This window comes from Prionailurus viverrinus, chromosome B4 (genome assembly GCF_022837055.1).
Source record: "Prionailurus viverrinus isolate Anna chromosome B4, UM_Priviv_1.0, whole genome shotgun sequence".
NCBI lineage: Eukaryota > Metazoa > Chordata > Mammalia > Carnivora > Felidae > Prionailurus > Prionailurus viverrinus.
The window spans coordinates 139081300-139109079 of record NC_062567.1 but is presented as its reverse complement, the minus strand read 5'-3'; the positions used below and the strand labels follow the sequence as shown (position 1 = coordinate 139109079).

General features: G+C 64.8%; 2 protein-coding genes across 8 annotated transcripts in view; both read left to right on the top strand.

Annotated features, from left to right (window-relative positions):
* Positions 1 to 15116, top strand: part of PLXNB2 (plexin B2) — a 28717-nt gene extending 13601 nt beyond the window's left edge. For 6 of the 7 annotated variants that reach the window (XM_047867373.1, XM_047867378.1, XM_047867375.1 and 3 more), the window contains 35 exons: positions 1520 to 2606; positions 2865 to 3047; positions 3138 to 3266; positions 3908 to 4008; positions 4124 to 4250; positions 4440 to 4593; positions 5184 to 5298; positions 5376 to 5484; positions 5566 to 5667; positions 6163 to 6255; positions 6523 to 6604; positions 6682 to 6842; positions 6960 to 7108; positions 7252 to 7360; positions 7559 to 7695; positions 7887 to 8057; positions 8530 to 8659; positions 8770 to 8997; positions 9105 to 9281; positions 9397 to 9536; positions 9638 to 9738; positions 9923 to 10152; positions 10277 to 10458; positions 10785 to 10851; positions 10984 to 11130; positions 11560 to 11716; positions 11864 to 11964; positions 12054 to 12138; positions 12287 to 12441; positions 12569 to 12729; positions 12810 to 12957; positions 13469 to 13533; positions 13674 to 13749; positions 14112 to 14186; positions 14271 to 15116. In XM_047867373.1, coding sequence (XP_047723329.1) covers positions 1533 to 2606; positions 2865 to 3047; positions 3138 to 3266; positions 3908 to 4008; positions 4124 to 4250; positions 4440 to 4593; positions 5184 to 5298; positions 5376 to 5484; positions 5566 to 5667; positions 6163 to 6255; positions 6523 to 6604; positions 6682 to 6842; positions 6960 to 7108; positions 7252 to 7360; positions 7559 to 7695; positions 7887 to 8057; positions 8530 to 8659; positions 8770 to 8997; positions 9105 to 9281; positions 9397 to 9536; positions 9638 to 9738; positions 9923 to 10152; positions 10277 to 10458; positions 10785 to 10851; positions 10984 to 11130; positions 11560 to 11716; positions 11864 to 11964; positions 12054 to 12138; positions 12287 to 12441; positions 12569 to 12729; positions 12810 to 12957; positions 13469 to 13533; positions 13674 to 13749; positions 14112 to 14186; positions 14271 to 14375 — 5526 coding nt within the window. In that variant the 5' untranslated portion in view covers positions 1520 to 1532 and the 3' untranslated portion in view covers positions 14376 to 15116. The remainder of the gene's footprint in view (positions 1 to 1519; positions 2607 to 2864; positions 3048 to 3137; positions 3267 to 3907; positions 4009 to 4123; positions 4251 to 4439; positions 4594 to 5183; positions 5299 to 5375; positions 5485 to 5565; positions 5668 to 6162; positions 6256 to 6522; positions 6605 to 6681; positions 6843 to 6959; positions 7109 to 7251; positions 7361 to 7558; positions 7696 to 7886; positions 8058 to 8529; positions 8660 to 8769; positions 8998 to 9104; positions 9282 to 9396; positions 9537 to 9637; positions 9739 to 9922; positions 10153 to 10276; positions 10459 to 10784; positions 10852 to 10983; positions 11131 to 11559; positions 11717 to 11863; positions 11965 to 12053; positions 12139 to 12286; positions 12442 to 12568; positions 12730 to 12809; positions 12958 to 13468; positions 13534 to 13673; positions 13750 to 14111; positions 14187 to 14270) is intronic. The other variant, XM_047867379.1, reaches the window with a different exon arrangement.
* A 4643-nt stretch (positions 15117 to 19759) lies between these two features.
* On the top strand, positions 19760 to 26384 carry MAPK11 (mitogen-activated protein kinase 11). The gene is made up of 12 exons (XM_047866272.1): positions 19760 to 19966; positions 22314 to 22443; positions 22524 to 22582; positions 22670 to 22781; positions 22858 to 22887; positions 22963 to 23010; positions 23101 to 23215; positions 23610 to 23681; positions 23869 to 23948; positions 24411 to 24489; positions 24578 to 24751; positions 25079 to 26384. The coding sequence occupies exons 1-12, from the start codon at positions 19851 to 19853 to the stop codon at positions 25156 to 25158; spliced, it is 1095 nt and encodes a 364-aa protein (XP_047722228.1). The 5' UTR covers positions 19760 to 19850; the 3' UTR covers positions 25159 to 26384.
* Positions 26385 to 27780: the final 1396 nt, after the last annotated feature.

The window sequence follows — 27780 nt, the reverse complement described above, 5'->3', positions numbered from 1 at the left end:
CCAAGGAGCAGAGCAGATCCCTTTCTGCCTTCTTGGAAGAGACGGACAGGACACAGGGCAAGTCAGGGTGTTGGAAAAGTCATTGTTTCTCAGAGGAGTACCAGCATATCCAGGCGTGTCGTGCGTGAGAGCAGCCACCTTTGCCTGTGCAGGGGTAGACTGGGCCCCTCATGCGGGGGTAGGTGGTACGGGCGTCTGGGGCCGTGCAGGAGTAGGCTGTATGGGCGTCTGGGAGACGGGGGGCCTGGGCCCCTCATTGCCTTCCGCCATCTGGGTCTGGCTCCACTCAACGCATGTGGCATGGGCAGGACTGCTCTAGATGTCATGCCAGGCACAGGTGCCCTCAGGGAAGGTGCCAGTGGATTCGAGGCCAAGGGCTCCAGCATGCACCCAGAGAGGGCAGTTTGTGAGGGAGCCGGCACAGGGTGGCACAGGGGATTCTGACCAGGGTAGAGCAGGGTCTCCAGGGTGGGGCATATGGGACTCTCCCAACACGGAAGAGGCCTAGAGGCAGAGGGGCTTGAGTTTCCCCGAGATCCCTGTGTCCCTGAGGTGGGGAGGGAGAACCATGTGCGTTCTAGGTCCCCTAATCTGGGGACACTTCTACACGTGGACGGGGGCACAGGCCTGTGTATGTGCAGGAACGTGCTCAGAGACACCTGCGCACCGACTCGGCCTGCCCTGGCCGTGAGGGCAGCACGCACCCCACTGCCGCCTCCGAGTGTCCCCACCTCGGAGAGCTGGTGGTGTCTGGGAACTTGTCCCAGGGTCTCTGAGTGTGTCTGTCCCCGGGAGGGCATGGGCAGGGTGGGTGGAGTGTGGCTGGCGCCTCTGCTGGTTCTGGAGGGGAGGTGGGTGGGGAGGCCGGGGTGGGCAAATGCGGATAAGCACGTGCCAGGCTGGCTCATTCGGAAGAGTGTGCGACTCGGTCTGTGTGTATTTGAGCCTCACGCTGGGTGTAGAGATGACTGAAAAAACAATAAACTTAAAAAAAAGTGTGTGCCTTCATCGATCACAGCTGGTTCCAGCTCCTTTTCTCCTTATTTGCTGTCAGATGCCCGTGTGCAGCACTTGGCAGGGCTCGTGGCCTGGAGCTCTGGGGTCCTCGGGTTGGGGGAGGGCACGTGCGTGAGGGCCTGAGAGACTTCCTGGAGGGGGTGCTTTGAGAACCTGGAGGTGGAGGTCGGGGCACAGTCGTGCAGGGGCTGCCTCACCCTGCCCGTAGCACACAGTGCTGGTGGCTGGACCCTGCCCGTTAGTTTGCATTATAGGGGAAACTCTTGAGACGGTCCGGGAGACCGTCTCCTTTGAGAGGAGGCGGGCGGGCGTGCCTGCCCAGACACGCGGAAGGCAGAGAAGCGACCGGGCGCTCTCGGGGTATGCTGCACAGCCCCGACTCTCTCTGGCCTGTGTTCCGCTTATTCGGGCGGGATCTGGAGGGGCCCGTGGAGCGGGGGCTTCCTGTGCGCAGGTGGATCCTCCGGGCTGGGGCTCCCCTGACCCTTGTCTCTTCCCACAGGGTGCCGGGGGCGATGTCTCTGCAGCTCTGGGCCCTGGCCCTCCTGGGCCTCGTGGGCGCAAGTGCGGGCCTGCGGCCCCGGAAGCTGGACTTCTTCCGAAGCGAGGCGGAGCTGAACCACCTGGTCGTGGATGAGGCCTCGGGCGTGGTGTACGTGGGGGCGGTGAACGCGCTCTACCAGCTGAGTGCCAGCCTCCAGCTGGAGCAGCAGGCGGCCACGGGCCCGGCCCTGGACAACAAGAAGTGTACGCCCCCCATCGAGGCGAGCCAGTGCCACGAGGCCGTGCTGACCGACAACGTCAACCAGCTGCTGCTGCTCGACCCTCCCGGGAAGCGCCTCATCGAGTGCGGCAGCCTCTTCAAGGGCATCTGCGCCCTGCGTGCTCTGAGCAACATCTCTGTGCGTCTCTTCTACGAGGATGGTAGCGGCGAGAAGTCCTTCGTGGCCAGCAACGACGAGAGCGTGGCCACGGTGGGGCTGGTGAGTGCCACGAGCCCCGGTGGCGAGAGGGTCCTGTTCGTGGGCAAGGGCAACGGGCCCCATGACAACGGCATCATCGTGAGCACCCGCCTGCTGGACCGGACCGAGGGCAGGGAGGCCTTCGAGGCCTACACGGACCACGCCACCTACAAGGCCGGCTACCTGTCCACCAACACGCAGCAGTTCGTGGCCGCCTTCGAGGACGGCCTCTACGTTTTCTTCGTCTTCAACCAGCAGGACAAGCACCCGCCCCGCAACCGCACGCTGCTGGCGCGCATGTGCAAGCAAGACCCCTTCTACTACTCCTACCTGGAGACAGACCTGCGGTGCCTTGACCCCGCCGACCCCCAGGCCCCGGCCTTCGGCACCTGCCTGGCGGCCTCCGTGGGTGTGCCGAGCGCCGGCAGAGTGCTGTACGCGGTCTTCAGCAGGGACGGCCGGGGCGGCGGGGGACCCCGTGCGGGCCTCTGCCTGTTCCCCCTGGACGAGGTGCACGCCAAGATGGAGGCCAGCCGCAACGCCTGCTACACGGGCACCCGGGAGGCGGGCCGTGACACCTTCTACAAGCCCTTCCACGGCGAGATCCAGTGTGGAGGCCACGGGCTGGTATGTGGGGCCTGTCGGCGTGTCCGGGTCCCGCCAGCTCGTGAGGGTGCGCGTGCGAGGCGTCGCTCTGGTCGGGTGCCGCCTTTTTCTTCCACGTGTCTGATCACTCGCTCCGTCCCCTGCCAGGCCCGTGCTGGGTGTCAGGGGCGTGCGGCAGTGACACGTCCCTGCTGGCATGGCGCTTGTTCCTGGGGGGGGGCACGTGTGCTGGGAGCCCTCGCAGGGAGAGGCCTCCAGCGCTGACGCTGTGGTCCACAGGGCGCCAGTGAGAGCTTCCCGTGTGGCTCTGAGCACCTGCCTTACCCGCTGGGCAGCAGAGACGGACTCACAGCCACAGCCGTGCTGCAGCGTGGAGGCCTGAACCTGACAGCCGTGATGGTGACCGCGGAGAACGGCCACACCGTTGCCTTCCTGGGCACCTCAGACGGCCGGGTCCTCAAGGTGGGGCCTGGGGCTGGGGCAGGGCAGCTTCTGGCGGGGGCCGTCTGCACACGGCCCCCCTTCTTCATGCACCTGCCCTCGTGCCCACAGGTGTACCTTGCCCCGGACGGCAGCTCCGCGGAGTACGGCTCCATCCTCGTGGAGATCAATAAGAGGATCCAGCGGGACCTGGTGCTGTCTGCGGACCTGGCCAGTCTTTACGCTCTGACCCAGGACAAGGTGGGCCTGCGGAGCCCCTAGGGAAGGGGCCTTGCTGGTCCGGGCCCTTGGGACAGGCGGTGCGGAGGGAGGTGCGGAGGGGGGCGGGAAGGGCTCCTGGCAGCATCCTGATCCCGTGTCTCTCCGGTGCCTCCCCTGTCTGCGGCCCTGCCCTGGCCCCATTCTGATGGAAGGGACAAGTCGGTGCTCTGAGTGGGCCTCCTCCAAGGGTGGGCAGGGCGGCAAGGGACCCCGTGCAGCCCTGTGAGCTTGGGCGGCGGGGGACATGGGCCGGGCCCACAGTATAGGAAGAGCCCTTCGGGAGCACCGAGGTTGGCCAGGCGCCTCTCTCGGGGCGCGGAGTTAAAGGGCCTGAACTGGCTTAGGGAGGCTCCATAGCTTGGATCCCCCTGGTTTCCTGGACTCCGCATCACCTGGGCCGGCTGTAGCCACTGGACAGGGTCATTCAGAGTCTGGAGGGCAGCTGTTCCTGGACGCTTGTCGGTGAGCCTTGAGTTAGTATCAGGCTTTTAGGCTCAAAGATAAGGGTGGGATCAAGCCTGTGGTCCCAGGACGGTCCAGGGCCCAAGAGACAGGTGCTTGTGGCTGCTGGCCGGTCGCCTGTGACTGCAGTAGTCCCCCTCACTGCCCTGCTGGCCCAGGTGTTCCGGCTTCCCGTGCAGGAGTGTCTGAGCTACACGACCTGCACACAGTGCCACAGCTCCCAGGACCCCTACTGCGGCTGGTGTGTCGTCGAGGGCCGGTGAGTGCCCGGGAGACCAGGAGTCTCAGCCCTGCGCTGGGGGCATGGGGTGTGGCTGGCTGGTGCCAGGACTGAGCCCCCCCCCCCTCCCCCCCCCCCCCCCCCGTCCCTGTAGATGCACCAGGAGGGCCGAGTGCCCACGGGCTGAGGAGCACGGCCACTGGCTGTGGAGCCGTGACGAGTCCTGCGTAGCCATCACTGGGGCTCAGCCACAGAACATGAGCCGCCGGGCCCAGGGCGAGGTGCGTGGAAGGGGCGGGATAGGGGGTCAGTGTTGGGCAGAGGCGGGGCTTCCACTGGCCTGGGGGCTCTTGGGGACAACATGAAGAGCCAGCCTGGTATTACCGTACTCCCGCCTGAGGACAGGGCCGTGGTGCCCCAAGGCTGGGCGGGCGGTGGGGTCCTGGCGTGAGCCCACGTCCTTTCCCCAGGTGCAGCTGTCTGTCAGCCCCCTCCCGGCCCTGAGTGAGGACGACGAACTGCTGTGTCTCTTTGGTGACTCACCACCACACCCGGCCCGTGTGGAAGGCGACGCCATCATATGCAACTCCCCGAGTAGCATTCCTGGCACGCCGCCTGGCCAAGGTGAGGCCCCCGTCCGGTGACTAGAGTGGGCACTTCACTCTCCCTTCTGCGTGCCGTGGGGTCACGGGGGCCTGCAGTCCCGGGGGTGCAAGATGGAGAGGGAGGCTTGCAGTTCTGATTCTGGGCTTCCTGAGCCGTGTGCGCGGGGACCACGCACTGTCGGCCCCCACTCCCCGCTGCAGGGCTCTGAGTGTGGGCCAGCGGAGGATGGCTTGCTAGTGAAGGCGGGGGCCACACAGTGACATGTCAGGGACCCAGACGTCGGCCAGGAACCATGGCCCTCAGTGCCTGTCGGGACAGAGAGAGGGTTCAGCAGCACAGGCCCCTGGGGAGCAACTTGGACCCATCCCCGGGAGCTGGCCCCGGAGCCGAGATCCGATAACGCTGGCAGGCCTGGCTGAGCCCAAACGACGTCAGTGGGGCAGCCCCTGCAAGGTCCCCCCCCCCCCCCCCCCCCCCCCCCCAGCTCACAGGCTGGGATCTCCTCCCTCGGCCTCTGCTTCTGGCTGGGCCGCCGCGCCCCCACCGTGCCGGCCGGGCCCAGAGCTCTGAGGCCCCTGCCTGATGCCGCCCTTGGGTGCCATCCACAGACCACGTGGCCGTAAACATCCAACTGCTCTTCAGACGCGGCAGCATCTTCCTCACCTCTCACCTGTATCCCTTCTATGACTGCCGGGAGGCCATGAGCCTGGCCGAGAACCTGCCGTGAGTGTCTCACTGGCCCCGCGTGCCTGCCCCGCCTCTGCTGGGGGCCCCGCGTCCCTCACCACCCTCTCCCCCAGGTGTATCTCCTGCTCAAGCAACCGCTGGACCTGCCAGTGGGATCTGCGCTACCGCGAGTGTCGGGAGGCCTCCCCCAACCCCGAGGCTGGCATCGTCCCCGCCCACACGGTGAGGCGCTGGGAGCACCTCGCGGGAGCTGGGTGGCCCAGCCACAGCCAGGCAGCACCTGACCAGCCCTGTTCTCTGCAGGAGGACAGCTGCCCCCAGTTCCTGAACCCCAGCCCGCTGGTCATCCCCATGAACCACGAGACGGATGTGACCTTCCAGGGCAAGAACCTGGACACAGTGAAGGTGGAGGGGGGGGCTTGTGGGGTGCTGGCCTGGGGGCCCTTCGGGGGCCATGGGGGCTGGTAGAGTGTCTGCGGGGTTTCTCCAGAGCCCTTTTCCTGCAAAACCAAAGTCAAAGTGCCCGGTCTGCATTCGAGCCTCCCCTGGCTCAGGACCCAGCCAGTGGGGGAGGCGCTCTACATATATTTGGGGACAGAAGAAGGCGGAGAGGTCCAGTAGGATGGGGGTACATTCCTGTGGGCCTTGGAAACATAGGCAGGAGCAGGAGACAGCGAGGTTTGAGTTTCAGGTGCTGAGTGGCTGGGGAGCTGGGGTGTCACTTGGTGAGAAGGGAGCAGGGCCGTGGTTGGGAGCAGCCGAGGGCTCAGTGGGGCAGGGAGTGCCCGACTGCTGGTTGTGGGGCACAGAGAGGGCACCAGCACTATGAACACTGGGCTCAGGGAGGGGCGGGCAGGGCGGGGGGGCCCGTCTGGGGTTCCTGACCAGACTGCCTTGCAGGGTTCCTCTCTGTACGTGGGTAGTGACCTGCTCAAGTTTGAGGAGCCGGTGAGCACACAGGAACCAGGAACCTTCTTCTTTCGGACACCAAAGGTGCGGCTCCCCAGGCGGGCCCGGCTGCTGGATTCCGAGGAAGGGCCCTGGGGGTGGGGGGTGCACAGGGGGTGGCCAGCCATTCGTGTGTGGCCTTAGAGTGTCTCTGTCCCTGCCGACGCCGTGCAATCAGAGTGACCCTTTGTATCTCTGAGGCTCCAGCTTCCCGCTGCCTCTCGGCCGTGAGGGGACCACACGGGCCCTCGTGGTCACCCTTGGGTTTGGGTGGGCTCAGGGAGTGCAGCCTGTCCCTGCGTGTTCCCCCAGCTGTCCCACGACGCCAACGAGACGCTGCCCTTGCACCTGTACGTCAAGTCCTACGGCAAGAACGTGGATAGCAAACTCCAGGGTAGGGAGCGGGCAGCTGGGGCTAGAGGGGCTAGGGGGGCAGGGCAGCCCCCTGACCACCGGCTGCTGTCCCCACAGTCACTCTCTACAACTGTTCCTTTGGCCGGAGCGACTGCAGCCTGTGCCTGGCCGCCGACCCCGTGTACAAGTGTGTGTGGTGTGGCGGGCAGAGCAGGTGCGTGTACGAGGCTCTGTGCAGCAACGCCACCTCCGAGTGCCCGCCGCCCGTCATCACCAGGGTGAGCCCTTGTGCCTGCGGGGGAGGGGGGGGAGGGGGGAGCTCCAGCCTGGCCCCGGCCCCCGCGCACGCCAGCCTGGCCCCGCTGCCGGGTCAAGCTGGGCTCTGCCGATTCCAGATCCATCCTGAAACGGGCCCGCTGGGCGGGGGCATTCGCATCACTATCCTTGGGTCCAATTTGGGGGTCAGAGCGGATGACGTCAAGAGGATCACCGTGGCCGAGCAGAACTGCGTCTTTCAGCCAGAGCGCTACTCTGTGTCCACCCGGTGAGTGGACGACCTGAAGCCTGTGCTGCCCTGGCCTGGGGGGCCAGGCGACCAGGTGGATGAGGAGGAGGACGGGACTTGCACGGCCACGGACGTGTGGGGAGGGGCTCGAGAGTGTCCCACCTCGTCTGTTACTCTCCCAGGATCGTGTGCACTATCGACGCTGCAAAGACGCCCATCACGGCGGGTGTCGTCGTGGATGTCAATGGGAAGCTTGGTCATTCGCCGCCCCACGTCCTGTTCACCTACCAGGTAACGCCTGGCCCCGGGACCTGCGTGGGTCTTGCAGTCTGGGACAGACGTGAGTGGGACGTGGCTGTTGCTGCTGACCTCTGGACCGTCGGGGGCTGCGTGTTGACACGGGGTGGGGCAGAGCTCTGACAACAGTTGACGCACAGTCAGGTCTCCACCGCCCCAACCCTGACCCGAATGCACCTGTCACTCTTGTAGCAGCCCCAGCCCCTCAGTGTGGAACCAAAGCAGGGGCCACAGGCAGGCGGCACCACGCTGACCATCAATGGCACCCACCTAGACACAGGCTCTGAGGAAGACGTGCGGGTGACCCTCAATGACGTCCCTTGTAAAGTGTGGGTGTCACCTGCAGGCTGGTGAATCTGTGGTCTGCCCTGGTCCTGGGGGTGGGGTTGGGGCTCTCTGGCTGTGACCTGGCGTCTGCCCTGGAGAGGGCCGTGGAGCCAGCCTGACCCGTTGCCCCACTGGCCTGGGGCTGGGGTTGGTCCTGGAGCCGAGTTCACTGATCAGCAATTTCCACCCCCAGGACACAGTTTGGGGCCCAGCTGCAGTGCGTCACTGGCCCGCAGGCAGCTCTGGGGGAGCTGCCCCTAGAGATTTACTACGGGGGCTCCCGTGTGCCCAGCCCTGGTGTTGTCTTCACCTACCGCGAGAATCCAGTGCTACGGGCCTTTGAACCGCTGCGAAGCTTCGTCAGGTGTGGCCTCCCTCCCTCCTCCCTGAGGGGTCATGGTGCCCCCCCGCTTCCACCGCCAGCCGTGGGACCCCCCCCAACACACACACCACACCCCACCCCTTTCAGCTACTTCCCAGGCTTTCTCCGCCACTTAGGCTTCGGAGGATGTCTTAGGGCTGGTCTGGGTGCCCCCAGATCAGCTTCCTCCTAGAAACCCAGAGGGGCAGGCCCCACGGCCCCCCACCCCGCCCCGCTCCTGACAGGCAGCGGCAGTGCCCACGGTCATGTGCTCTGAGCTCAACCTCGCAGCAAACACTCGTTCACACAGACCTGCACCCGTAACCGACTGCACACTGGGTCCGGGGACTCTGGGCCCTGCCCGACCCCCAGAGGGGAGGGGGAGCTGCTGGGGGCACAGCTTTGCAGGGCACCCCCTCCAGAGCTGGCTCGCCGAGCTGTGCCCACTCAGGCACCGCCCACCTCCCGTCCCCAGCGGTGGCCGTAGCATCAACGTCACGGGGCAAGGCTTCAGCCTGATCCAGAGATTCGCCATGGTGGTCATCGCTGAGCCCTTGCAGTCCTGGCGGCGGAGGCGGGAGGCCGGACCCCTGCAGCCCACGACGGTCAGTCCCGGTACTGGCTGGGGACTCGGCTCCGACGTGGGCCCCCGGGAAGTGCAGGGTAGGGATGGGGCCTGTGCCACGTGGCCTGACGGCCCGGCCTCGGCCTGCAGGTTGTGGGCACGGAGTACATGTTCCACAACGACTCCAAAGTGGTCTTCCTGTCGCCGGCCGTCCCCGAGGAGCCCGAGGCCTACAATCTCACGGCGCTCATCCAGATGGACGGGCACCGCGCCTTGCTCAGGACCGAGGCCGGTGCCTTTGAGTACGTGGCCGACCCCACCTTTGAGAACTTCACGGGGGGCGTCAAGAAGCAGGTCAACAAGCTCATCCATGCCCGGGTGAGGACTGGCCACAGCCCGGGGTCGGTGGGGGAGGCGGCCCCAACTCCACAGCCCTGACGCCCTCCCGGTGACTGTGACCTCTGCCCCCCCCCGCCAACCCCCAGGGCACTAATCTGAACAAGGCGATGACGCTTCACGAGGCCGAGGCCTTCGTGGGCGCTGAGCGCTGCATCATGAAGACGCTGACCGAGACGGACCTGTACTGCGAGCCCCCTGAGGTGCAGCCCCCGCCCAAGCGGCGGCAGAAGCGAGACACGACACACAACCTGCCTGAGTTCATTGTGCGTGCGGGTTGGCCGGGTGCCGGGCTGGGCCAGGGGTGGGGACGGAGGGAGGGCAGGAGGGCAGGCTGGGCAGCCGCGGGTCCTTGCGAAGCCACGCCTGTCCACAATACAGGTGAAGTTTGGCTCCCGAGAGTGGGTGTTGGGCCGTGTGGAGTATGACACGAGGGTGAGTGATGTGCCACTCAACCTCATCCTGCCACTGGTCATCGTGCCCATGGTGGCCGTCATCGTCGTGTCCGTCTACTGCTACTGGTGAGCCCCGCCCACTCCTGCCTCTGCCCCTCTGGCCACACACCCAACACAACACACAGGCTCAGGGCCACCAGGTCCCAGGAACCTCCCTGTGCCCCCAGGAGGAAGAGCCAACAGGCAGAGCGCGAGTACGAGAAGATCAAGTCCCAGCTGGAGGGCCTGGAGGAGAGCGTGCGGGACCGTTGTAAGAAGGAGTTCACAGGTAGGGCTGCCTGCTAGGGGCGGCGGGATCCTCGGGCTGCCCTGGGAGCCCGCTGCCGAGACCTCTTGGGGCCTGGAAGGCCAGGGAGGATGGCCTTGGAAGAGGCTGCATCCGGAGAGGCAGAGGTGGGCAGGGTGGCCCGCGGCTCGTGGCCGGGACGCCTCACCGTGCCCCCCGCCCCCAGACCTGATGATCGAGATGGAGGACCAGACCAACGACGTGCATGAGGCGGGCATCCCCGTGCTGGACTACAAGACCTACACCGACCGCGTCTTCTTCCTGCCCTCCAAGGACGGCGACAAGGACGTGATGATCACGGGCAGGCTGGACATCCCGGAGTCACGGCGCCCGGTGGTGGAGCAGGCCCTCTACCAGTTCTCCAACCTGCTAAACAGCAAGTCCTTCCTGGTCACTGTGAGTGGGGCCAGGGCTGCAGGGCAGGGTCGGGGGGGAGGAGAGGGGGACAGCCGGAGCCTCGGCTGCTGGCGGGTGCCGGGGCCAAAGTGCTCAGGCGGTCCCTGGCTGGTGGCCCTCGCAGTTCATCCACACCCTGGAGAGCCAGCGGGAGTTCTCAGCCCGCGCCAAGGTCTATTTCGCGTCCCTGCTGACGGTGGCGCTGCACGGGAAGCTGGAGTACTACACGGACATCATGCGCACACTGTTCCTAGAGCTCATGGAGCAGTACGTGGTGGCCAAGAACCCCAAGCTGATGCTGCGCAGGTGTGTGGGGGGGAGAGGCGGGAGGTGGGCCAGTACCTGGCGGCCAAGAACCCCAAGCCGATGCTGCGCAGGTGGGGGGGGGGGGGGGGCGCCAGGTGGGAGGTGGAGGTGGAGGGTTGTGGGGTGGCACCGGCTGAGTCCAGTCTCCAGTTTGTCAGCAGATGTAGCCAGTGCAGGTAGGGAGAGCGGAGGGACGGCAGGGGTGGCGCCCCTGGCTTTCTGTCAGGGACCCAGGGCCCGGATAGGGGTGTGTGGGTGCCTGGAGGAGCCGGCTGGGCCCTGGGGCAGTAAGGGAACCCTCAGGAAACATCTCTTTGTACCTTCAGGTCCGAGACGGTGGTGGAAAGGATGCTGTCCAATTGGATGTCTATCTGCCTATACCAGTACCTCAAGGTGGGTTTAAGCGGCCTGGCCAGGGTCGGGGCAGGAGTGAGGGGGTGCTCTCCCCGACCTCCCCCCAAACATCCACCTGCCCGGGGGGCATCTCCAGTCTCACCCGTGGCTGAGCTGCCCTTTGCTCTCCAGGACAGTGCCGGCGAGCCCCTGTATAAGCTTTTCAAGGCCATCAAGCATCAGGTGGAGAAGGGGCCAGTGGACGCTGTGCAGAAGAAGGCCAAATACACCCTCAACGATACGGGGCTGCTGGGGGATGATGTGGAGTATGCGCCCCTGGTGAGCACTGCGGCTGGGGGGCCTGGGCCGCCTCAGGAGCAGACGCTGGATGCCATGCACAGACTCGCACGGGCCCACCTGAGTTCAGGGGTGGGTTGTGCACCCTCCGTGGGTGTTGGGCCCCAAAGGTGTCTCTGCAGTGAGGCTCCGAGTGTCCCGAGTCAGCTGCCTCCCGGGCACCTGGGTCCCCTGCAGCCCTGTGTGGGGCATCCAGGTGTGCCTGGTGGTGAGCCTATGTGCACACGAGAGGTGGCGCGTGGCTAGTGATGCTCTCTGTCCTGCTGAGCCAGGGCTTGTGAGGAAAGGCCAGGTCAGGCCGCTCTAGGGACACCAGAGGGTGTGACCACGGGGGTGCCCGAGGCTGCTCCCACACCGGTGGGCAAGAGTGAGGCCCCCCACACTGGCTCTTCACCCCACGTCCCCCGGCAGACGGTGAGCGTGATCGTTCAGGACGAAGGCGCCGATGCTGTCCCGGTAAAGGTCCTCAACTGTGACACCATCTCCCAGGTCAAGGAGAAGATCATCGATCAGGTGTACCGTACGCAGCCTTGCTCTCGCTGGCCTAAGGCTGACAGCGTGGTCCTCGGTGAGCAAGGTCCTCGTGCACCCAGCTCTGTGCCCTGGGGCGGGGTCCTGCCCTGGGGACCCTGGGTGGGCAGGTGGGTGGAGGGACAGCAAGAGGGAGCCGGGTGGGGTGTGGCTGGGTTCCAGGAGCTGGGCTGTGTCCTCCCAGAGTGGCGTCCTGGGTCCACAGCCCAGATCCTGTCAGACCTGGACCTGACCTCTCAGCGGGAGGGCCGGTGGAAGCGTGTCAACACCCTGATGCACTACAACGTGAGTGCTGGCGGCTGGGCAGGGGGAGGGCCGCATCCCCAGCCTCGGTGGGGAGCCGGGGGGCCCGCTCTCATGACTGCATGCCCCAGGTCCGGGATGGAGCCACTCTCATCCTGTCCACGGTGGGAGTCTCCCAACAGCCTGAGGACAGCCAGCCGGATCTACCCGGAGAGCGTGAGTCCCTTCTTTTTGCCTGTGCTCTTGTGGGCTCTGGAGGTCAACGTGGACCAGTCTGCCCCCCCACCCCCCACCCCGTGCTGCCCTGGAGGGGCGGGGGGGCTACTGAGCTCCAGTCTTGGCCTTCCGTGCCACCTCCCTACAGGCCATGCCCTCCTGGAGGAGGAGAACCGTGTGTGGCACCTGGTGCGGCCAGCGGAGGAGGTGGACGAGGGCAAGTCCAAGCGGGGCAGCGTGAAGGAGAAGGAACGCACCAAGGCCATCACCGAGATATACTTGACCCGCCTGCTCTCTGTCAAGGTGGGCGCTGCGGCGGTGGCGCGTGGGGGGGCGGGGCCTGTGGGCGGAGCAACGTGGGGGGCGGTCACACGGTCCAGCGCCCACTCCCTGCTGAGTCCCGCCCCCCCACACTGCCCCACCCCCGCAGGGCACGCTGCAGCAGTTTGTGGACAACTTCTTCCAGAGCGTTCTGGCACCTGGGCATGCGGTGCCGCCCGCTGTTAAGTATTTCTTCGACTTTCTGGACGAGCAGGCCGAGAAACATGACATTAAGGATGACGACACCATCCACATCTGGAAGACCAACAGGTGGGGGCTCCTCCACCCTGCTGCTGCCTGCCCTGCTCCAGGGTCTCGGCAGCCCCTCACTCCCTGTTGCTCTGCCTCAGTTTACCACTGCGGTTCTGGGTGAACATTCTCAAGAACCCCCATTTCATCTTTGACGTGCATGTTCATGAGGTGGTGGACGCTTCCCTGTCAGTCATCGCTCAGACCTTCATGGACGCCTGCACACGCACAGAGCACAAGCTGAGCCGCGTGAGTGGACCCTGAGGGCAGTTTTGGGGGTGGGGAGATTTAGGTCGTGGCCCTGGAGTTCTGTAGGGTCCGGGTCGAGTAGTGGGGGGTGGGGGGTGGCCCGGGGAAGCCATGGTGTGATGCGGGTGAGGAGGTCCGTTTGGGATGTGCCGGGAAGTTTGGGGTGTTGGTTTGTACATTTGGGGCCCGAACTCAAGAGAAAGGCAAGTGCACGGTAACTGGGGCTGTGGGAGGTAGAGGGCCTGGGTCACGGCCTGTGGGCTCTGGAGGTCAACGTGGACCAGTCTGCGCCCCCGTGCTGCCCTGGAGGGGCGGGGGGCTGCTGGGGCAGAGCCTGGGCCCTCCCTGCCTTCCCCTCGCGTGGGTACCCAAAGCACTGGACGCTCCTCCCCTGTTGGGCCTCTGTCCCCCACACACCACACCTCCGGTTCTCTGTTCCGTGGGTGTCCTGGGTCGGGGCGAGCTCGGCTCTGTCACGACTCAGGCATCTCTTGGCTCCGACCCCCCACAGGACTCTCCCAGCAACAAGCTCCTCTACGCCAAGGAGATCTCCACCTACAAGAAGATGGTGGAGGAGTGAGTGCTCCCGTCCCCCCAGCTAGACCCTGGGCACCCACCCTTGACCCCACCCAGTGGGGCCCCTGGGGGTGGTTCCGGCCTGTGACTGGGACCCGCTGCCCCACCCCTTCCCTGACCGGACGCCCGCTCTCCTGCAGTTATTACAAGGGGATCAGGCAGATGGTGCAGGTCAGCGACCAGGACATGAACACACACTTGGCAGAGATTTCTCGGGTAAGAGAAGGTGATGCAGGCTGTGTGCGCGCCAACTGACCGTATCCAGGCCGAGCACCCCACCCCTCCCCCAAAGCCCCCTGCTGAGTGGCGCTGGAGACTGCCCTTGCAGGAGGGAGAAGCAGGGTGGGGCCGGGTGTGCCCCGAGCAAAGGGGTTTGCGAGCCGTGCTGACCCGGCCTGACTGCTGTGTGTCTGTGGGTGAGAGCGGATGTCTGTCTGTGGCCATCCCACGTACCTGTAACCCTCCTACATGTGTGTGTGCTTGGGGTGCTACACGTCGGCCCTTTCCTCCACCGGGGACAGCCTCCTACCTGCGGGGTCACACAGCCCCTCTCCGACACCCCCCCCCCAACCCCCCAGGCACACACAGACTCGCTGAACACCCTCGTGGCCCTGCACCAGCTGTACCAGTACACGCAGAAGTACTATGACGAGGTGAGGGGTGTCCTCCCAGGGGTGGGGGCCGGCACCCAGGCAGCCCCCTTCCCTGGCGTGTGGTCTGACGCGGCCCACCTGCAGATCATCAACGCCCTGGAGGAGGACCCTGCCGCCCAGAAGATGCAGCTGGCTTTCCGCCTCCAGCAGATCGCGGCTGCGCTGGAGAACAAAGTCACAGATCTCTGACCTCTGGCCTCTGCCACCACTGACTCTGGGCACAGGTGCGTGATGCTCCGTGTCAGGCGTCGGGCAGCCCCTGAGAAACGAGGCCGAGCGGTAAGGCCCTTACCCTTCACCAGCAGGGGAAGAGCCCCGGGCATCCGCGTGTGGGTGCAGCGGGGGAGCCCCCACCTCCGCGTCTGTAGCATCTATCTCCTGAGCAATAGTGCCGTGCGCCCTCCAGCGCCAGCTCCCGCAGAACCAGCATCAGGCGTTGTCTGTGTCACATCTCCCGCGCGATTCGCAAATGTGCCTTACGCCCCTGGCACCGCGCCAGGTCGCTGGGGGCAGTGGGGCCTCAGCTCCCCCTGTCTGAACACCAGCAGCCACCTCAGACTCCTGGGTTTGGCCTCTTCGGGTGGGGTCTGCTTGCCTGTGGCCCGCAGGGCCTCGCGCCCAGACTGTGTCTGTCTGCCCCGCCGGGACTGGAGGAGAACAACGGTACGAAGCCTTCCTGACCTCACGTGGCCTGCCCTGCGGGGCGCTGGCACTCCGGGTGGACTCCGTGCCCTGGGCCCCACCTCAAAGGTCAAGCTGGACGTCAGACGTCGAGGCCCAGGTGGCCAGAGGGGACCCAGAAGACTGGGCCGTGCTGGAGGCCCTGCCCAGGTCGGAGGGGTCTGGCAGCAGCTCCACCGGGACCACCCTCACCCCTACCCCCTTTTGTAAATCTTGTTCATTGTAAATCAAATACACCTGTCTTTTTCACTCTGCTGCGTGGCTGGGTTCCTCCTGTGGCTGCAGCAGATTTGCAGTCCCTGCTTCTCCACTCCCATTCCTTCTGTGGACACTGGCCCGAGGGTCTCCCCTCAGGCCAGCATGTGCTTTCTGGTGGGGGGGGGGGGGGGCAGGGGAGAGTTGAGCTGAGTCCAGGCCCTGCCCTCCCCGCTGCCCCAGGGCTGAGAGATGCGACCTGGGGCACAGAAAGGGGCTGGGCGCCACGGCCAGTAAGTGATCCTGGAAGGATTCGTTCCAGGCAGGGGAGTGTGGATCAGGCGCCATCTGGTGGCCAGGATGCCCCTGCCTGCCTTCCTTGGGCTGAGCCTGCTTGGGCCTGGGGGGGCACTCGTGGGCCTGGCAGGGGCTACTGTCTGGGCCCCTGATAGGTCAGGGACCTATGATCCTCCTTTCTAAGGAGGGGGTCCAGCCAGCATACAGGTAGTAAGTCACTGCTGTGTGCAGACCCCACCAGACACTGGGTGACTCTGGGAGAGAGGGCCCTGTGTCCCCCAGGGTCGGCTCCTTGGCCGCGAGAACAGCCCCAGGATGACTTAGGACAAAAGTAAGGCTGAGTAGTGCCCCCTGCCAATGCCTCACGGAGGGGGTGGTCCAGGATTCTGGGGGTGGAGGAAGCATGTTGCTCCCGGCCCCCATGTTGCACGCAGGGCGGCAGCAATGAGATGCACTGGTCCCGGAGCATCAGCACACAAGCGTGTGCGTAACACAGGGTCCCCTGGGCCCTGGGAACACAGCAGTAAATGGCATAGACGGGCTGCCCTGAGGGAGCCCTGGTGCTCCAGGAATACCGCGCAGCCGAAAGGGGATTCGGTGGCTCCCAAATGAGGGCATGCTGCTGGTCCCGCCTCAGATCTGGCTGGACCCAGGTGCTCACGTGTCTCAGGGTTCCATCTTGTCTGAACTGCTTCCCGGCCTATGTGGCTGTGTCCCCAGACAGCGGGGACGTTGTTGATGGGCAGCCCCAGACTGCGTCTCCTCCACTTGGGGCATCGTGGTGGCTGGGCATAGGCTAGGCCTTTGATCGTGAGCTACCTGTGTGTGCACTTGGAATGAGGGTGGGTCTCTCCTACAGGGAAGCGTACTAGGCAAACGCTGACACCCCCTACCCCAGGGACCCCTAAATGACACTGTTACGACCCACACGAGGTTTCCTCTTCCCTGAGATCTAGCTGTTCAGAAGCAGGTGGAACAGAGTCTGGAAGTGCTAGGCTGGGGGTGCCTGGGTCAAGGAGGCCTGGCTTCCAGACTGGACCTCCACAAGCCACTACTGCCCCTAAGAAGCCACTACTGCCCCTAAGAAGCCACTACTGCCCCCTACAGACTACAGTCTGCAGTGTGAGGACCCCCTTCCCATTCTGTGAAGGTTAGAGACAGGAAGGGCTCGAGGTCCAACAGATGGGGTATGAAGAGGTCCAGGGGCTGCCCTTTCATGCGGCTGTTGAAGGCATAGATGTTGGGGTGCAAGGTGGCAGGGGGCAGGCCAGCCTTGAGTTGTCAGGATGGTGTCAAACTGAGGGATGACCCACCTTCCTGTTTCCACTTCACCATTTTCCTCCTGATGTAGTGGCTGGGGGGGGGGGGGGGGGATGCACACACAACTTCAGTGACCTTTCCTTCCAAGTTGCAGGGAACAGCCTAAGGCCACACCCTGCTTGCTTAACGGCGAGGACCCTCTCCTAAATCACCAGGCCTCCAGGATAGAGCCACATCAGCATTTTAGGAAGTTCATTCTGACCACAGGGAGAAGTGCAGCCAGGAGGCCAGCAAGTGGCCAGTGGAGGGGAGAGTGGACATGGAGAGAGTGGGATCTTGATACTGGAGTGTAGGGTGGAGGGAGACCAGGGATGGGGGTCCTGAGACTCAGGGCTTCCGTCTGGGTAGGAGGCCCTTGGGTGTAGCCTCTCCATCTGCGCCCCATACTCAACCTGCTGCCCCTGCCGCTGCCCGCTGCTCTCCACGCCATGACCACCGACTTCTCTAGGCTCAGGCCTCTCTCACCCTCCGGACCCGGTGGCCAGGATTACGCTGTGAAAATGTCCAGCGCAGCTTCCCATCACCCTGAGAGCAAAAATGAAATCCCTGCTGTGGCCCCACCCAGCCTGCCTCAACCCTCCTCCCTGACCACCTTCCCCCTTTCTTGTCCCTCAAGCCGAGCTCAGTCCCGGGGAGGCAGGACGGTCTGAAAGCTTGGCTCAGCTCCACTGGTGTCTCTCTCCAGGGGACTTCCTGACCTGTCCGGCTTTGTGCCCTCTCCCCACCCTAACCACCACCGGAAACTCCCTGGTTTCTCTCCCGGACCCTCCCCAGGAGGCAGCTTGGCCAGGACCCGCCAGCCTGGGGCCAGGTGGGCCAACGGGGGTGAATTCTGAGGGAGGGTCTCCATTCTGCCTGACTCACTGAGCCGGCCGGGTAGTCCACTCCGCTCTGGTCAGTTCCGACCACTCAGCCCGGATTTGGGGCAGGTAGGGGGAGGCCGGGCGCAGGCTCCCCTAGGGGCGGCACGACTCCACCCCCGGGCCGCGGAAGAAGGGCGGAGCCTGTCGCCCGGGGAACCTGCTTTGGTTGCGGGTCTGGGCGGGGGGGGGGGGTGGGGGGGTGGAGGCGGGGAGCGCCCGCCTAGCGCGAACAAAGGCCGCCTCCTCTCCCCGCAGCCCGGGGCTCCGCGCGCCTCCGCCCCCCGGGAAGGCGGGGACTCTGGAGGAGGGGCGGAGCGGGGCGACACCGGTGTCCTCCCCCACCACCGCCCGACCAGCACTGGCTCCCAGAGGGGAAACTGAGGCCAGGGATGGCTCGGGACTTGGCCTAAGTCACGCAAGGCTGGCCGGAGCGAGACTCGGATCGCTTTCTCTGTGGTTTCTTTATTTTTTTTAAATTTTTTTTAACGTTTATTTATTTTTGAGACAGAGCATGAACGGGGGGGGGGGGGGGCAGAGAGAGAGGGAGACACAGAATCGGAAGCCGGCTCCAGGCTCTGAGCTGTCAGCCCAGAGCCTGACGCGGGGCTCGAACTCACGGACCGCGAGATCGTGACCTGAGCTGAAGTCGGATGCTTAACCGACTGAGCCACCCAGGCACCCCTCTTTGTGGTTTCTTGGCTCCCGCCAGAGTTGTTTTGTCTTCTTTGGTTTTAATGTTTATTTTTGGGGGGCGAGGGGCAGAGAGAGAGAGAGGACAGAAGATCCCAAGCGGGCTCTGCGCAGGCAGCAGCAAGCCGGACTGCGGGGGGGGGGGGGGGGCTCGAACTCACAAACCCTGAGATCATGACCGGAGCCAAAGTCCCAGGCTTAACCCCCTGAGCCACCCAGCGCCCCCCACCCAGCCACCACCCCCCGCCAGGGTTTCGATTCGCTGGGCAGTTATGTCCGTTTGCCTGGCACTGCCTTGAGATGTCTTGTTTTAATTTGGTTGCCAATATTTAAAAATCAGGCGATTTCACGTAAAAACTCAGGTTTTAGTTTGTCTTTGAGAGGTGGGGGTTCGGGCCACGCAGAGCCTGATTTCCCACTTTTCCATGAGGCTGCAGCCCAGACAGTACTCACTGCCCTCCCAACATAGAGGGCCAGGAGGCGTCTGTCCTGGGGACAATGCTGTCTGCGAACACGTGTCACTTCAAAATGCAAAGTAACTACGCGGGTGCAGAGCAACAGACAGTCGCAGGAGGCCGTCTTGCTGGAATGAGGAACACCTCTCCCCCACTCCCCCCCCCTCCCCCCGTCAGTTACAGCAGCCTGCTTGAAATAATCCTTCCAGGCCAGGAGAGGAAACCAGGGAACGCGCGGAGGCGTAACAGCGGTTACGCGCCAGAGGAGCTCCTCTGTACATAGGAAAGTCAGGGTGGGCTTCCTGGAAGAGGTGACAGCCGAGGGTGCGTTTAGAAGGAGGCAAGGTACCAGGAACCAGAAAGGACACACTTGGGGATAGCATTTGATGGGTGCAGCGCCTCCGAGGTCCCCTGGCGCTGCCGCTGTCCCTGGTCCTGACAGGGCTGGTTCCCCAGGCCCGCCCAGCAGCCACACTTCTCCCCAGGGGCGGCCGGACGGCGCCCAGCCGCCGGCTTCGGACCACGGAAGGTTCCCAGCGGAGGAACCACACGGCCAAGCCGAGAACGGCCTCCAAGGGAGAGGGAAGCCAGGCTGGCCCGGGATGCAGGGCGGCGCCATCTGCACACCCCAGAGGGGGACCCAGTCAAGTGTCCAGTTGTGATTAGGTGGCATTTTCTACATCGATGGAAAAACCGCTCCCACGGCTTGATCTTGAGGGAGCAGGCTGGGGGGTGGGGGTGTCGTGCAGGGCCCGGAGCAGGAGCGGGGAGAGGAGGGATGAGCGAACCCGAGGTGCCGGCACCGGTGCGGGCAGGGGAGGGTGCGGGGAGCGGAGGCGGCCTGGCAGGGGGGGGGCGCGGCCGAGGGCCGAACGCGGGCGGACGCTGGGGCCAGTGCGGACCCCAGGAGGCAGAGGCGCCCCGGCCGCGACCCCGGGAGGGGAGGGCAGGGCTGGCTTCCGGCCGGCCGCCGCCCGGCAGGGGCAGGAAGCCGCGCGGCCGTCCCCGCGCACCCCCACCCCGGCCCCGCCCCGCGCCGCGCCCGCCGCCGCCTCCTCCCGCCGCCCTCCGTCCGCTCCGCTCGGGCTCGGGCTCCGGCGCGGGGCGGGGGCGGGGGCGGGGGCGCGGGGCGGGGCGCGGGCCGAGCGGCGGCCGCTTCGGACATGTCGGGCCCGCGCGCAGGCTTCTACCGGCAGGAACTCAACAAGACGGTGTGGGAGGTGCCTCAGCGGCTGCAGGGGCTGCGCCCGGTGGGCTCGGGCGCCTACGGCTCGGTCTGGTAGGGGCGGCGGGGAGGGCGGGGAGGGCGGGGAGGTGCGGGCGGGACGGAGTGCGCGCCCCCTCCCCTCCCTTGGCGAGGTTCCTGGCGTGGGGAGGGGCCTCGCCCTGCCTCCGCCCCCGGGCCGTTCACCGATCGCGGGAATGAATGGGGGGTCGGGGGCAGGAAGAAGGAAACTTTCCTGCCGGACGCCGCTCCGGGTGAGGGAGAGGGGTCGTTCTCCCCCCCCCCCCGTCCCAGCCGGAGCACCCCCACCGGGCCCAAATCCTGCGGCGTCACAGCCGGCCAAAGGGCGGGTCTCCCTGGCCCCTAACTGTGCGAACAGGCGTCCAGGGTACCACCCCCTCCCCCGTCAAGGGTTGGGCAGCTCTGGGGTCTGCCCCGTTCCTAGGATGGGTGGTCTTGTTTGCAAAAGAGAAAGCCCAACTTGAGGGAGGGCAGGACCCCTCCCCTTACATTGGCTTCAAAACTCCCCTGGGTCCTGCCCCCTCCCCTGTTTTCCAAAGGGTCTCAGACTCTGGATGGGGCTCAGGCCTGATCAGAGTGCTTGTGGGGGTCTACCCCTGCTCCATTTTTGCCCCCACCAAGAGAGCTCAGAGCACAGCCCCACAGTTGAGCCCTGGGGCCCTGACAGAGGACAGAGTCTGGAAGTGGGAGACAGGGTTGGGGGTTTGGCTGAGACCTGTGTGGGGCTGTGGAGGGACTGGGGGTGGGGCTTAAGGTGAGGTGGTTCCAGGTGGTGGGGGTGCAGTTACAATACCTTCGGGCTGAGTGTGGATGTGGATGTTGAGAGGTGCTCCCCCCAAACCCAGTGGGGTCCTTACCAAGGCCTGAGCTGGTGGCTGCCGTCCACTGAGGGGGTCTTAGGTGGGGAGGCCAGAGCCCCTCGGGATGGGGCTTTACTCCTGGCTCTGACAGAAGGTTACCAGTGGCACTTCCTGAACCCCTCCAGAGTCCCAGTGCTGTAAGGGCTGGTGTAAGGGCTCGGCACCCCCCACCCCCACCTCCCATCTGCAGTCATCCGCCAGCTTGTCAGAATCCGCAGGCTGGCCATTTCAGCTGGTCCAGCCTCTGGCCTCTGACTTCATCTCTAAGACCTCAAGGGCAGGAAGAGGGTCAGGGATGATGCGTTAGTGGCCCCGCATAGAGTCTTTGCTGGATTCACCTCTCAACTGGAGCCACCTTCGGGGGTCCCTAGGGGGGGCCAGCTCCCTGAGCAAGGCCTGGGTCTCTCCCCATTGCTCTGTTGCCCCGGTGCAGGTGACGGCCCTCTCCTGGGCTCCCACAGGTGAAGCTGGTGACCTAGTGCCAATTCTGTGTCACCAGATTGTGCAGACAGCACTGGGGGGAAAGGGCCGCCGCCCCACATGAGGAGCCACTCCCCTGCTTGCCTCCCCAGAAGTGACTTGGACCTTCCCCAGCAGGCGACAGGCTGGGGGAAGGGGCCTGGGTGCCCCAGGCACCCGGCTGGGGCTCTCCTCCACCACCACCTGGGCCCATGAGCATCCTGTCCTGTGCACACTCATTCCTGGGGGAAGCAGGGTCCTAGAGAGTGGAGGTAAACTGGGAGAGAGGGAAGTTCTGGGCATCGGTGACCAAACAGTCTTGGTAAAGGCATGGCTGTTAGCACGGCTCCAGTGCTGGGGGCAGTGGGACTCTGAGAGGGTGGGGGTGACAGACTATTTGCATTTGGAGATGATGCCAGTGACCATTTTGTCTCTGCTGAGGAAGAGTAGGTGGGTGAGGCTGGTGAGGAGCTGGGGAGTGGAGTGGGGGTCCAGATACCACCCTCTGTTGAACATTTCGTGTTGTCCAGTTTTTCATTCTTAAAAAATAATAATCCAGTAAACACCCTTGGCCAGCTTTTTGTCCATATTTTGAATATTCAGAGGCGTTGGGGGTCCAGGGGCTTTGGAGGTGGCTCTGGAACCACCTGGGGAGCCCCCCGCCCCCATGCATGGGCCCACAGGGGAACAGGAGAACAGTTTGCAGTGGTTGTTTTCCCGGCCTGGTCATTGGAGACCCTCCCCCAGCCTCATGCTGAGTTGGGGGAAAAGATCCGGGTCCTGCTCTAGGACTCCCAGGTGGGGGCAGGCCAGGACCTTGTGGGCCTGAATACTGGTAGGAAGGGGTGGACTGGAGGGTGCGATCCGGCCCAGAGGAGGCTCAGAGGAGAGGCTTTCCAGGCCGGTCAGGGGCTGGCTGCACCGAAGGCAGTGCACCCTAGGGGTCCTCCGAGCAAAAGTGCGCTCAGAGGGCGAGATTAGGCCCAAAAGGAGCGGGGCCTGGGGGCCCACAGCTGGGTCCCCCCTCTGCGCCCGCGCTGCCTCACTTGCCCGCCTTGCAGCTCGGCCTACGACACGCGGCTGCGCCAGAAGGTGGCAGTGAAGAAGCTGTCGCGACCCTTCCAGTCGCTGATCCACGCGCGGAGGACCTACCGCGAGCTGCGGCTGCTCAAACACCTGAAGCACGAGAACGTGAGCAGAGAGCCCTGGGGCGGGTCCGCGGGGCGGGGCGGGGCGGGGCGGGGCAGGCCTGACTCCCGCCCCCCTCCCAGGTCATCGGGCTGCTGGACGTGTTCACGCCGGCCACCTCCATTGAGGACTTCAGCGAAGTGTGAGTGGCAGCCACCGTGGCAGCTGGGCGGGAGCTTGTACGGGGCGGGGGGGGGGGGGGGCTGTCCTGACCCCTGACCCCTCCCAGGTACCTGGTGACCACCCTGATGGGCGCCGACCTGAACAACATCGTCAAGTGCCAGGCGCTGAGCGACGAACACGTCCAGTTCCTGGTTTACCAGCTGCTGCGCGGGCTCAAGGTGGGCGCCACGCGGGTGGGCGCAGGGTGGGACATGGTGGCCACAACCTGACGCTCGCCCTGTCTCCCCCTTGCAGTACATCCACTCCGCGGGGATCATCCACCGGGTAGGTGTGGCCACCGGGTGAGGGTCGGGGCTGGCGCTGCCCTGCTCCTGCGCTCACGCCCTGCCTGCCCCACAGGACCTGAAGCCCAGCAACGTGGCTGTGAACGAGGACTGTGAGCTTAGGGTGAGCTGGCCGTGCGGGCGGGGCGGTCACCCTGCTGGCCGGCAGACGGGGCCTGCCTGGAGGCACTGACAGGCCTGGTGGTCACTCTAGATCCTGGACTTTGGGCTAGCCCGCCAGGCTGATGAGGAGATGACCGGCTATGTGGCCACCCGCTGGTACCGCGCGCCTGAGATCATGCTCAACTGGATGCACTACAACCAGACAGGTGATGTCAGCCCATATGGGGGCACACGGGTTGTGTTGGACCAGGGTGGGCAGGCAGGCCAGGGCCTGGGGAGGGTGGGGGCTTATGGGGCCAAAGGCCAAGGACCTTGCGTCGGCGGGGGGGGGGGGGGGGGGTGGGAGTGCTTGTGTCCAGCCTTGGGGACAGGCAAGGTTTGGGACCATCGTTCCAAAACAGACCTTAGAGGTACTGAGCACAGCAGGTCTTGGGCTAACTCCTCCCCCTCCCAGGGTTGGGTCTAGAGGAGTAAGCGGGCTGCTGTCTTTGGGCCCGGGTGTGACCGAGAGGCCACTGGGCTGGCACTATCCGGACAGCCCCCTGATTCTCTGAGGGGGGCTTGGGGAGGGCAGACTAATGGAGACTCCTTCGCCAACAGTGGACATCTGGTCTGTGGGCTGCATTATGGCTGAGCTGCTCCAGGGAAAGGCCCTCTTCCCAGGAAATGACTGTATCCTTGCCCCCGGCTGGGTCCCTTTCTGCTGGGTGGGTCTCAGGGGATGTGGCACTGGCCCTTTCTGGCTGGTCTTGCCTCCTCTGCCCCCCGCTGTAGGAGAGCAGGTTTGGGGCAGTGTCCCAAGGTCTGGGGGCTGGGAAGGGTCTACTCCTGGCCAGTGGGCATTTCCTCAGCCAGGCAGACATCGACCAGCTGAAGCGAATCATGGAGGTGGTGGGCACGCCCAGCCCTGAGGTTCTAGCAAAAATATCATCGGAACACGTGAGTCACCAGCTCCCTGCTCCCTCTGCTAACCATGCCCTCAGGTACTCTGGAGGGAGAGGCTCTGTGGGAGTAGACCAGGGAGCCTGTGGGGAGCATGGGTCACAGCGGAATGGAGCCTGAGGCAGTGCCTGACCCCTTAAGGGAGAAACAGGTGAACAGGGAAGACGGTCCTTGGGGCATGAGGGACAACGAGGGCACAACCCCAGCACTAACCAACAGTGCCCTTGCCCAGAGCAGTGGGGGGACACCAGGCCCCGGGGCTCCAGGCATCGAGAGCCAAGTGGGGTGCTCGAGCCGCTAAACCCCAAGTGGGAGATGCTTCTGGTCTGTGCATGTTCTTGTCCAGGCCTGTTGGAGGGAATGAGTCTGGGGGCTTCTCTCAGCAAGCGCCTGCCTGGCTTGGGGCCAGGGGAGGGAGGGTGTGAGCAGCCCCCTCAGGCCCTTCCTCTGTGCCCCCAGGCCCGGACATACATCCAGTCCCTGCCCCCCATGCCCCAGAAGGACCTCAGGAGCATCTTCCGTGGAGCCAACCCCCTGGGTGAGGATGCGCCCTGGGTCTGGGCTGGGCTCCACATCTGGCCCTAGATGCCTAACTGACCACCCCCCTTCCACTGGCCACTCTGTAGCTGTGGATCTCCTGGGAAGGATGCTGGTGCTGGACAGTGACCAGAGGGTCAGTGCGGCCGAGGCCCTGGCCCACGCCTACTTCAGCCAGTACCACGATCCCGACGATGAGCCCGAGGCTGAGCCCTATGATGAAAGCGTTGAGGCCAAGGAGCGGACCGTGGAGGAGTGGAAGGGTGAGCTTGAGGAGGGCTGGGTGGGAGAGGTGGAGCCCAGGGCCTGAGGGCTTCATTCCCCCGGAGGCTAGGAGTTGCCTGCTTCCTTCTGGAAGTGTTCTAGTTCCTCCCAGAGCGCTGCCCCCCCCCCCCAGGGTGGGGCAGGTAGAGATGGGGTGAGGGGTGTCCAGCAGGGACCTGGGGGGAGGGCAGCACAGGGCAGACTCCGGAAGGAGGGGGGGGGGGGCGGGCAGCTGAGGCTGCCCTCGGGGTGATGGGCTGGGGCAGCAGGGGAGACGGGCCAGCCACCAGCGACCGCAGGAGCTCACCCTTTCCTTGGCTCCCCAGAGCTCACCTACCAGGAGGTCCTCAGCTTCAAGCCCCCGGAGCCACCGCAGTCACCTGGCAGCCTGGATATTGAGCAGTGAGGGGAATGTGCCGGCCGGCCACTCGAACTGCAGGATTCCCTCAGCCTGCCGGATTCCCACGAGGAGTGCCTCCCAGCACCTCTGTGGCCAGCAGGCCCGACCCTAGCCTGGGACCCCTCACCTGCACACTGCTCCTTGTGGGCAGTCCTCGTATGCATGTGAACGCACAGAAGTGTGCCTGTGTGCAAGCCACTGGGGCAGGAGTCTAGGCAGAGCATCCTTGCTCCCCCTGCCTCCTCCCAGCAATCTGGGTCTCCCTCAGGACCTCACCTGGATGCCATAAGGGGTCCCTCTGGGGAGTGTGTCTGTCTCCAGATCTCCTGAGTCCCAGAGGACTGTCTCTGGAGGGCCCCCTGGAGACTGAAGTGGGGGTCTTAGTTGTCAGAGCTTCTCAGCCCCCAAGTACGGCGCTACTCTGGAAAATGCGGAGCCCCGAGTCTGAAAGCTGGGCGGGGTCTTTCCTGGAGGCTGGCAGGGTAGGGACAGCCACCAGGTATCAAATCAGAAAGTCATTCTGGAGCCGTGTGTTCACCTGTGCTGTGTGTGGCACGTGTGCACTAACGTGTGCTCCTGGTACCTACGTGTCAAGGCGTGTGCAGGCACGTGTGAATCCGTGGCTGCCTGAGGGGAGGGCCAGCTTCCATGACCAGCAAGAAGCTTGAACGGAGGTGGCCGCACTGTCACTTCCCCTTCCCTCAGTGCCTGCTGTAGGGGTGCAGGGGTGGTGGTGCTGCTGCTGAGATCCTGTGTGTACCGTTCGAGGGGCTCAGGCGGGCAGCGGCATCCAGTGGACAAAAGCCAACGCTTTCTCCTTGGCTGTGGGGGCTGCTGCAGGTGCTTCTAAGGTGTGAAGAGCTGGTTGGCACAGGGGGCTCCAGCCTGGAGGGGGCGGGGGGAGGGGGCACACACCAGTGCAGACTTGGACTCAGGCTCCGGACCTTGGCCCAGAGCTCTGCACGCTCTACCTCTGTCCACCTGGCCCTGCCACTGAGAGCCGGGGGTTCTGGTCTGTGGGTGACCCTCATCCTCCCTTCTTCCAGGATGGAGCTGATCTAGTAAGCTCTGGACACGAACCTGCTCAACATGTTGGGGGTGTGGGTCCTCCGTCGAGGGGCTTCTCTGTGGGGTGGTGGCACCCTATGCAGGAGCTGGTGACCTCCCACCTTCCAGAGGCCTCAACGTCAAGTGCCTGCACCAGGGTTTCACAATAAAGGGGTTCTCTCTCACTCGGCTTGTGTCCCAAGTCTCCAGGCCCCGCTGCCTGGCTGTCCGCACTGCCTGGAGTGGGTCGCTGGATCTGTGCACCACATCCCCAGCTGGCTGGCCCCACCAGACCCCCCGCACTGCCTCCATCCCTTGGGTCTCCAGGCGGACAAGCAGCCATCGCCGGCATAGCACCCTCCCTGCTCCCCAAGAGCTCAGGGGGACCGGGGTGGGGTGGACTGGGTTCTCCACCCAGGCTAATGGGTTCTGAGGAGGGACAAGGCAGGATGGCCACCCACAGATGGACCCCAGCTGCGTTGCTGAGGAATTCATTGGGCAGGCTCAGCTTCTGGCCCAGATACAGACCTGTGCTGCCTTTCAGTGGTCAGGGAGGCTGCTGGGGGACAATCGGGGGTCTCTGGGAGCAAAGGCCTGTCCTTGCTTGGAACTGGGTGAAGCGGGTGTGTGTGGGGGGAATAGCTTCTTTAAGGGGAAAGAGACCACCTGCTCTCAGGACACACTTGCACTGCAGTTTAGTGGAGGAAGGGCACTGGCCTCAACAAGGACAGTCGTGCCCTTGCCCTGGGCCTTGGGGGTGGAGACCATGTGGGAGTGGGGCCTCCAGGGACCTGGTCAGTATGGCTACTGGGCCTCAGGTTCTGGGGAACCCCTGGAAACCAAGCGAGGCTGGGTGGGGGGTAGGGGATGGGAGAACTGGGACACGTGCCACCTAGGGAAGCCGACCAGACGACCAGACCCCTGGACCCCACCACAGGGAGTAAGAAGGCCAGCTAGGGGCCTCCTGGAGGAGGCAGGTGGAGTGCCACCGGCAGCCCAGGGCATGAAGGGCACAGGTGGCTGTGGCTCCAGTGACCCCGGGCTGCTCCCACTGACTAGTCTCCAGTCCTGGGTGCTGCAGATCACCAGCCCGCAGCCCAGGTGCAAAGCTGCTCTGGCCGCCTCTGAGCTGCTGATTCATGGCGGCAGCGGCCGGCAGGGCACAGAGGGAGGGGCAGGGGGCCTCGGGGATCCTGTTACTCCACTGGTTCTCAGGCCTAGGTCGCTGGGTGGAGGAGGTCGTGGAGGGGGCTCTGTCCTCCAGGAGCATCTGGTCCAGGATGTGGCCAGATGTGGAAGGACGCTGCCCCCATCGAGGGTTAAAGAGGGCGCAGAGAGCCCAAGTGGGGCCCTCCTTCACCCCCGGGGTCAAGCACAACTTTCTGGAGAGGGTGGAGAGGCTCAGACCAACCTTGAGACAAACCGGAGGGAGTAAGCTGGGCAGAAGCGGGGACGGACAAAGGGACTTGCAAATGCTGGGAGCAGGCTTTCCCACTGGGTGAGTGGGGTGGGGGGATGGAGAGGAGGGGGTTGGGAGGTGCACAAGGGTTCAAGGGGGGGACCCTACAGGAACAACTTCTC

What these genes read in the sequence shown, in the direction of transcription:
- MAPK11 (XM_047866272.1), top strand. Translation starts at nt 19,851, where the DNA reads ATGTCGGGCCCGCGCGCAGGCTTCTACCGGCAGGAACTCAACAAGACG. An exon ending in AGCTGCTGCGCGGGCTCAAG is followed by an intron (nt 22,782 to 22,857) that starts GTGGGCGCCACG and finishes TCCCCCTTGCAG; the next exon opens with TACATCCACTCCGCGGGGAT. An exon ending in ACGAGGACTGTGAGCTTAGG is followed by an intron (nt 23,011 to 23,100) that starts GTGAGCTGGCCG and finishes TGGTCACTCTAG; the next exon opens with ATCCTGGACTTTGGGCTAGC.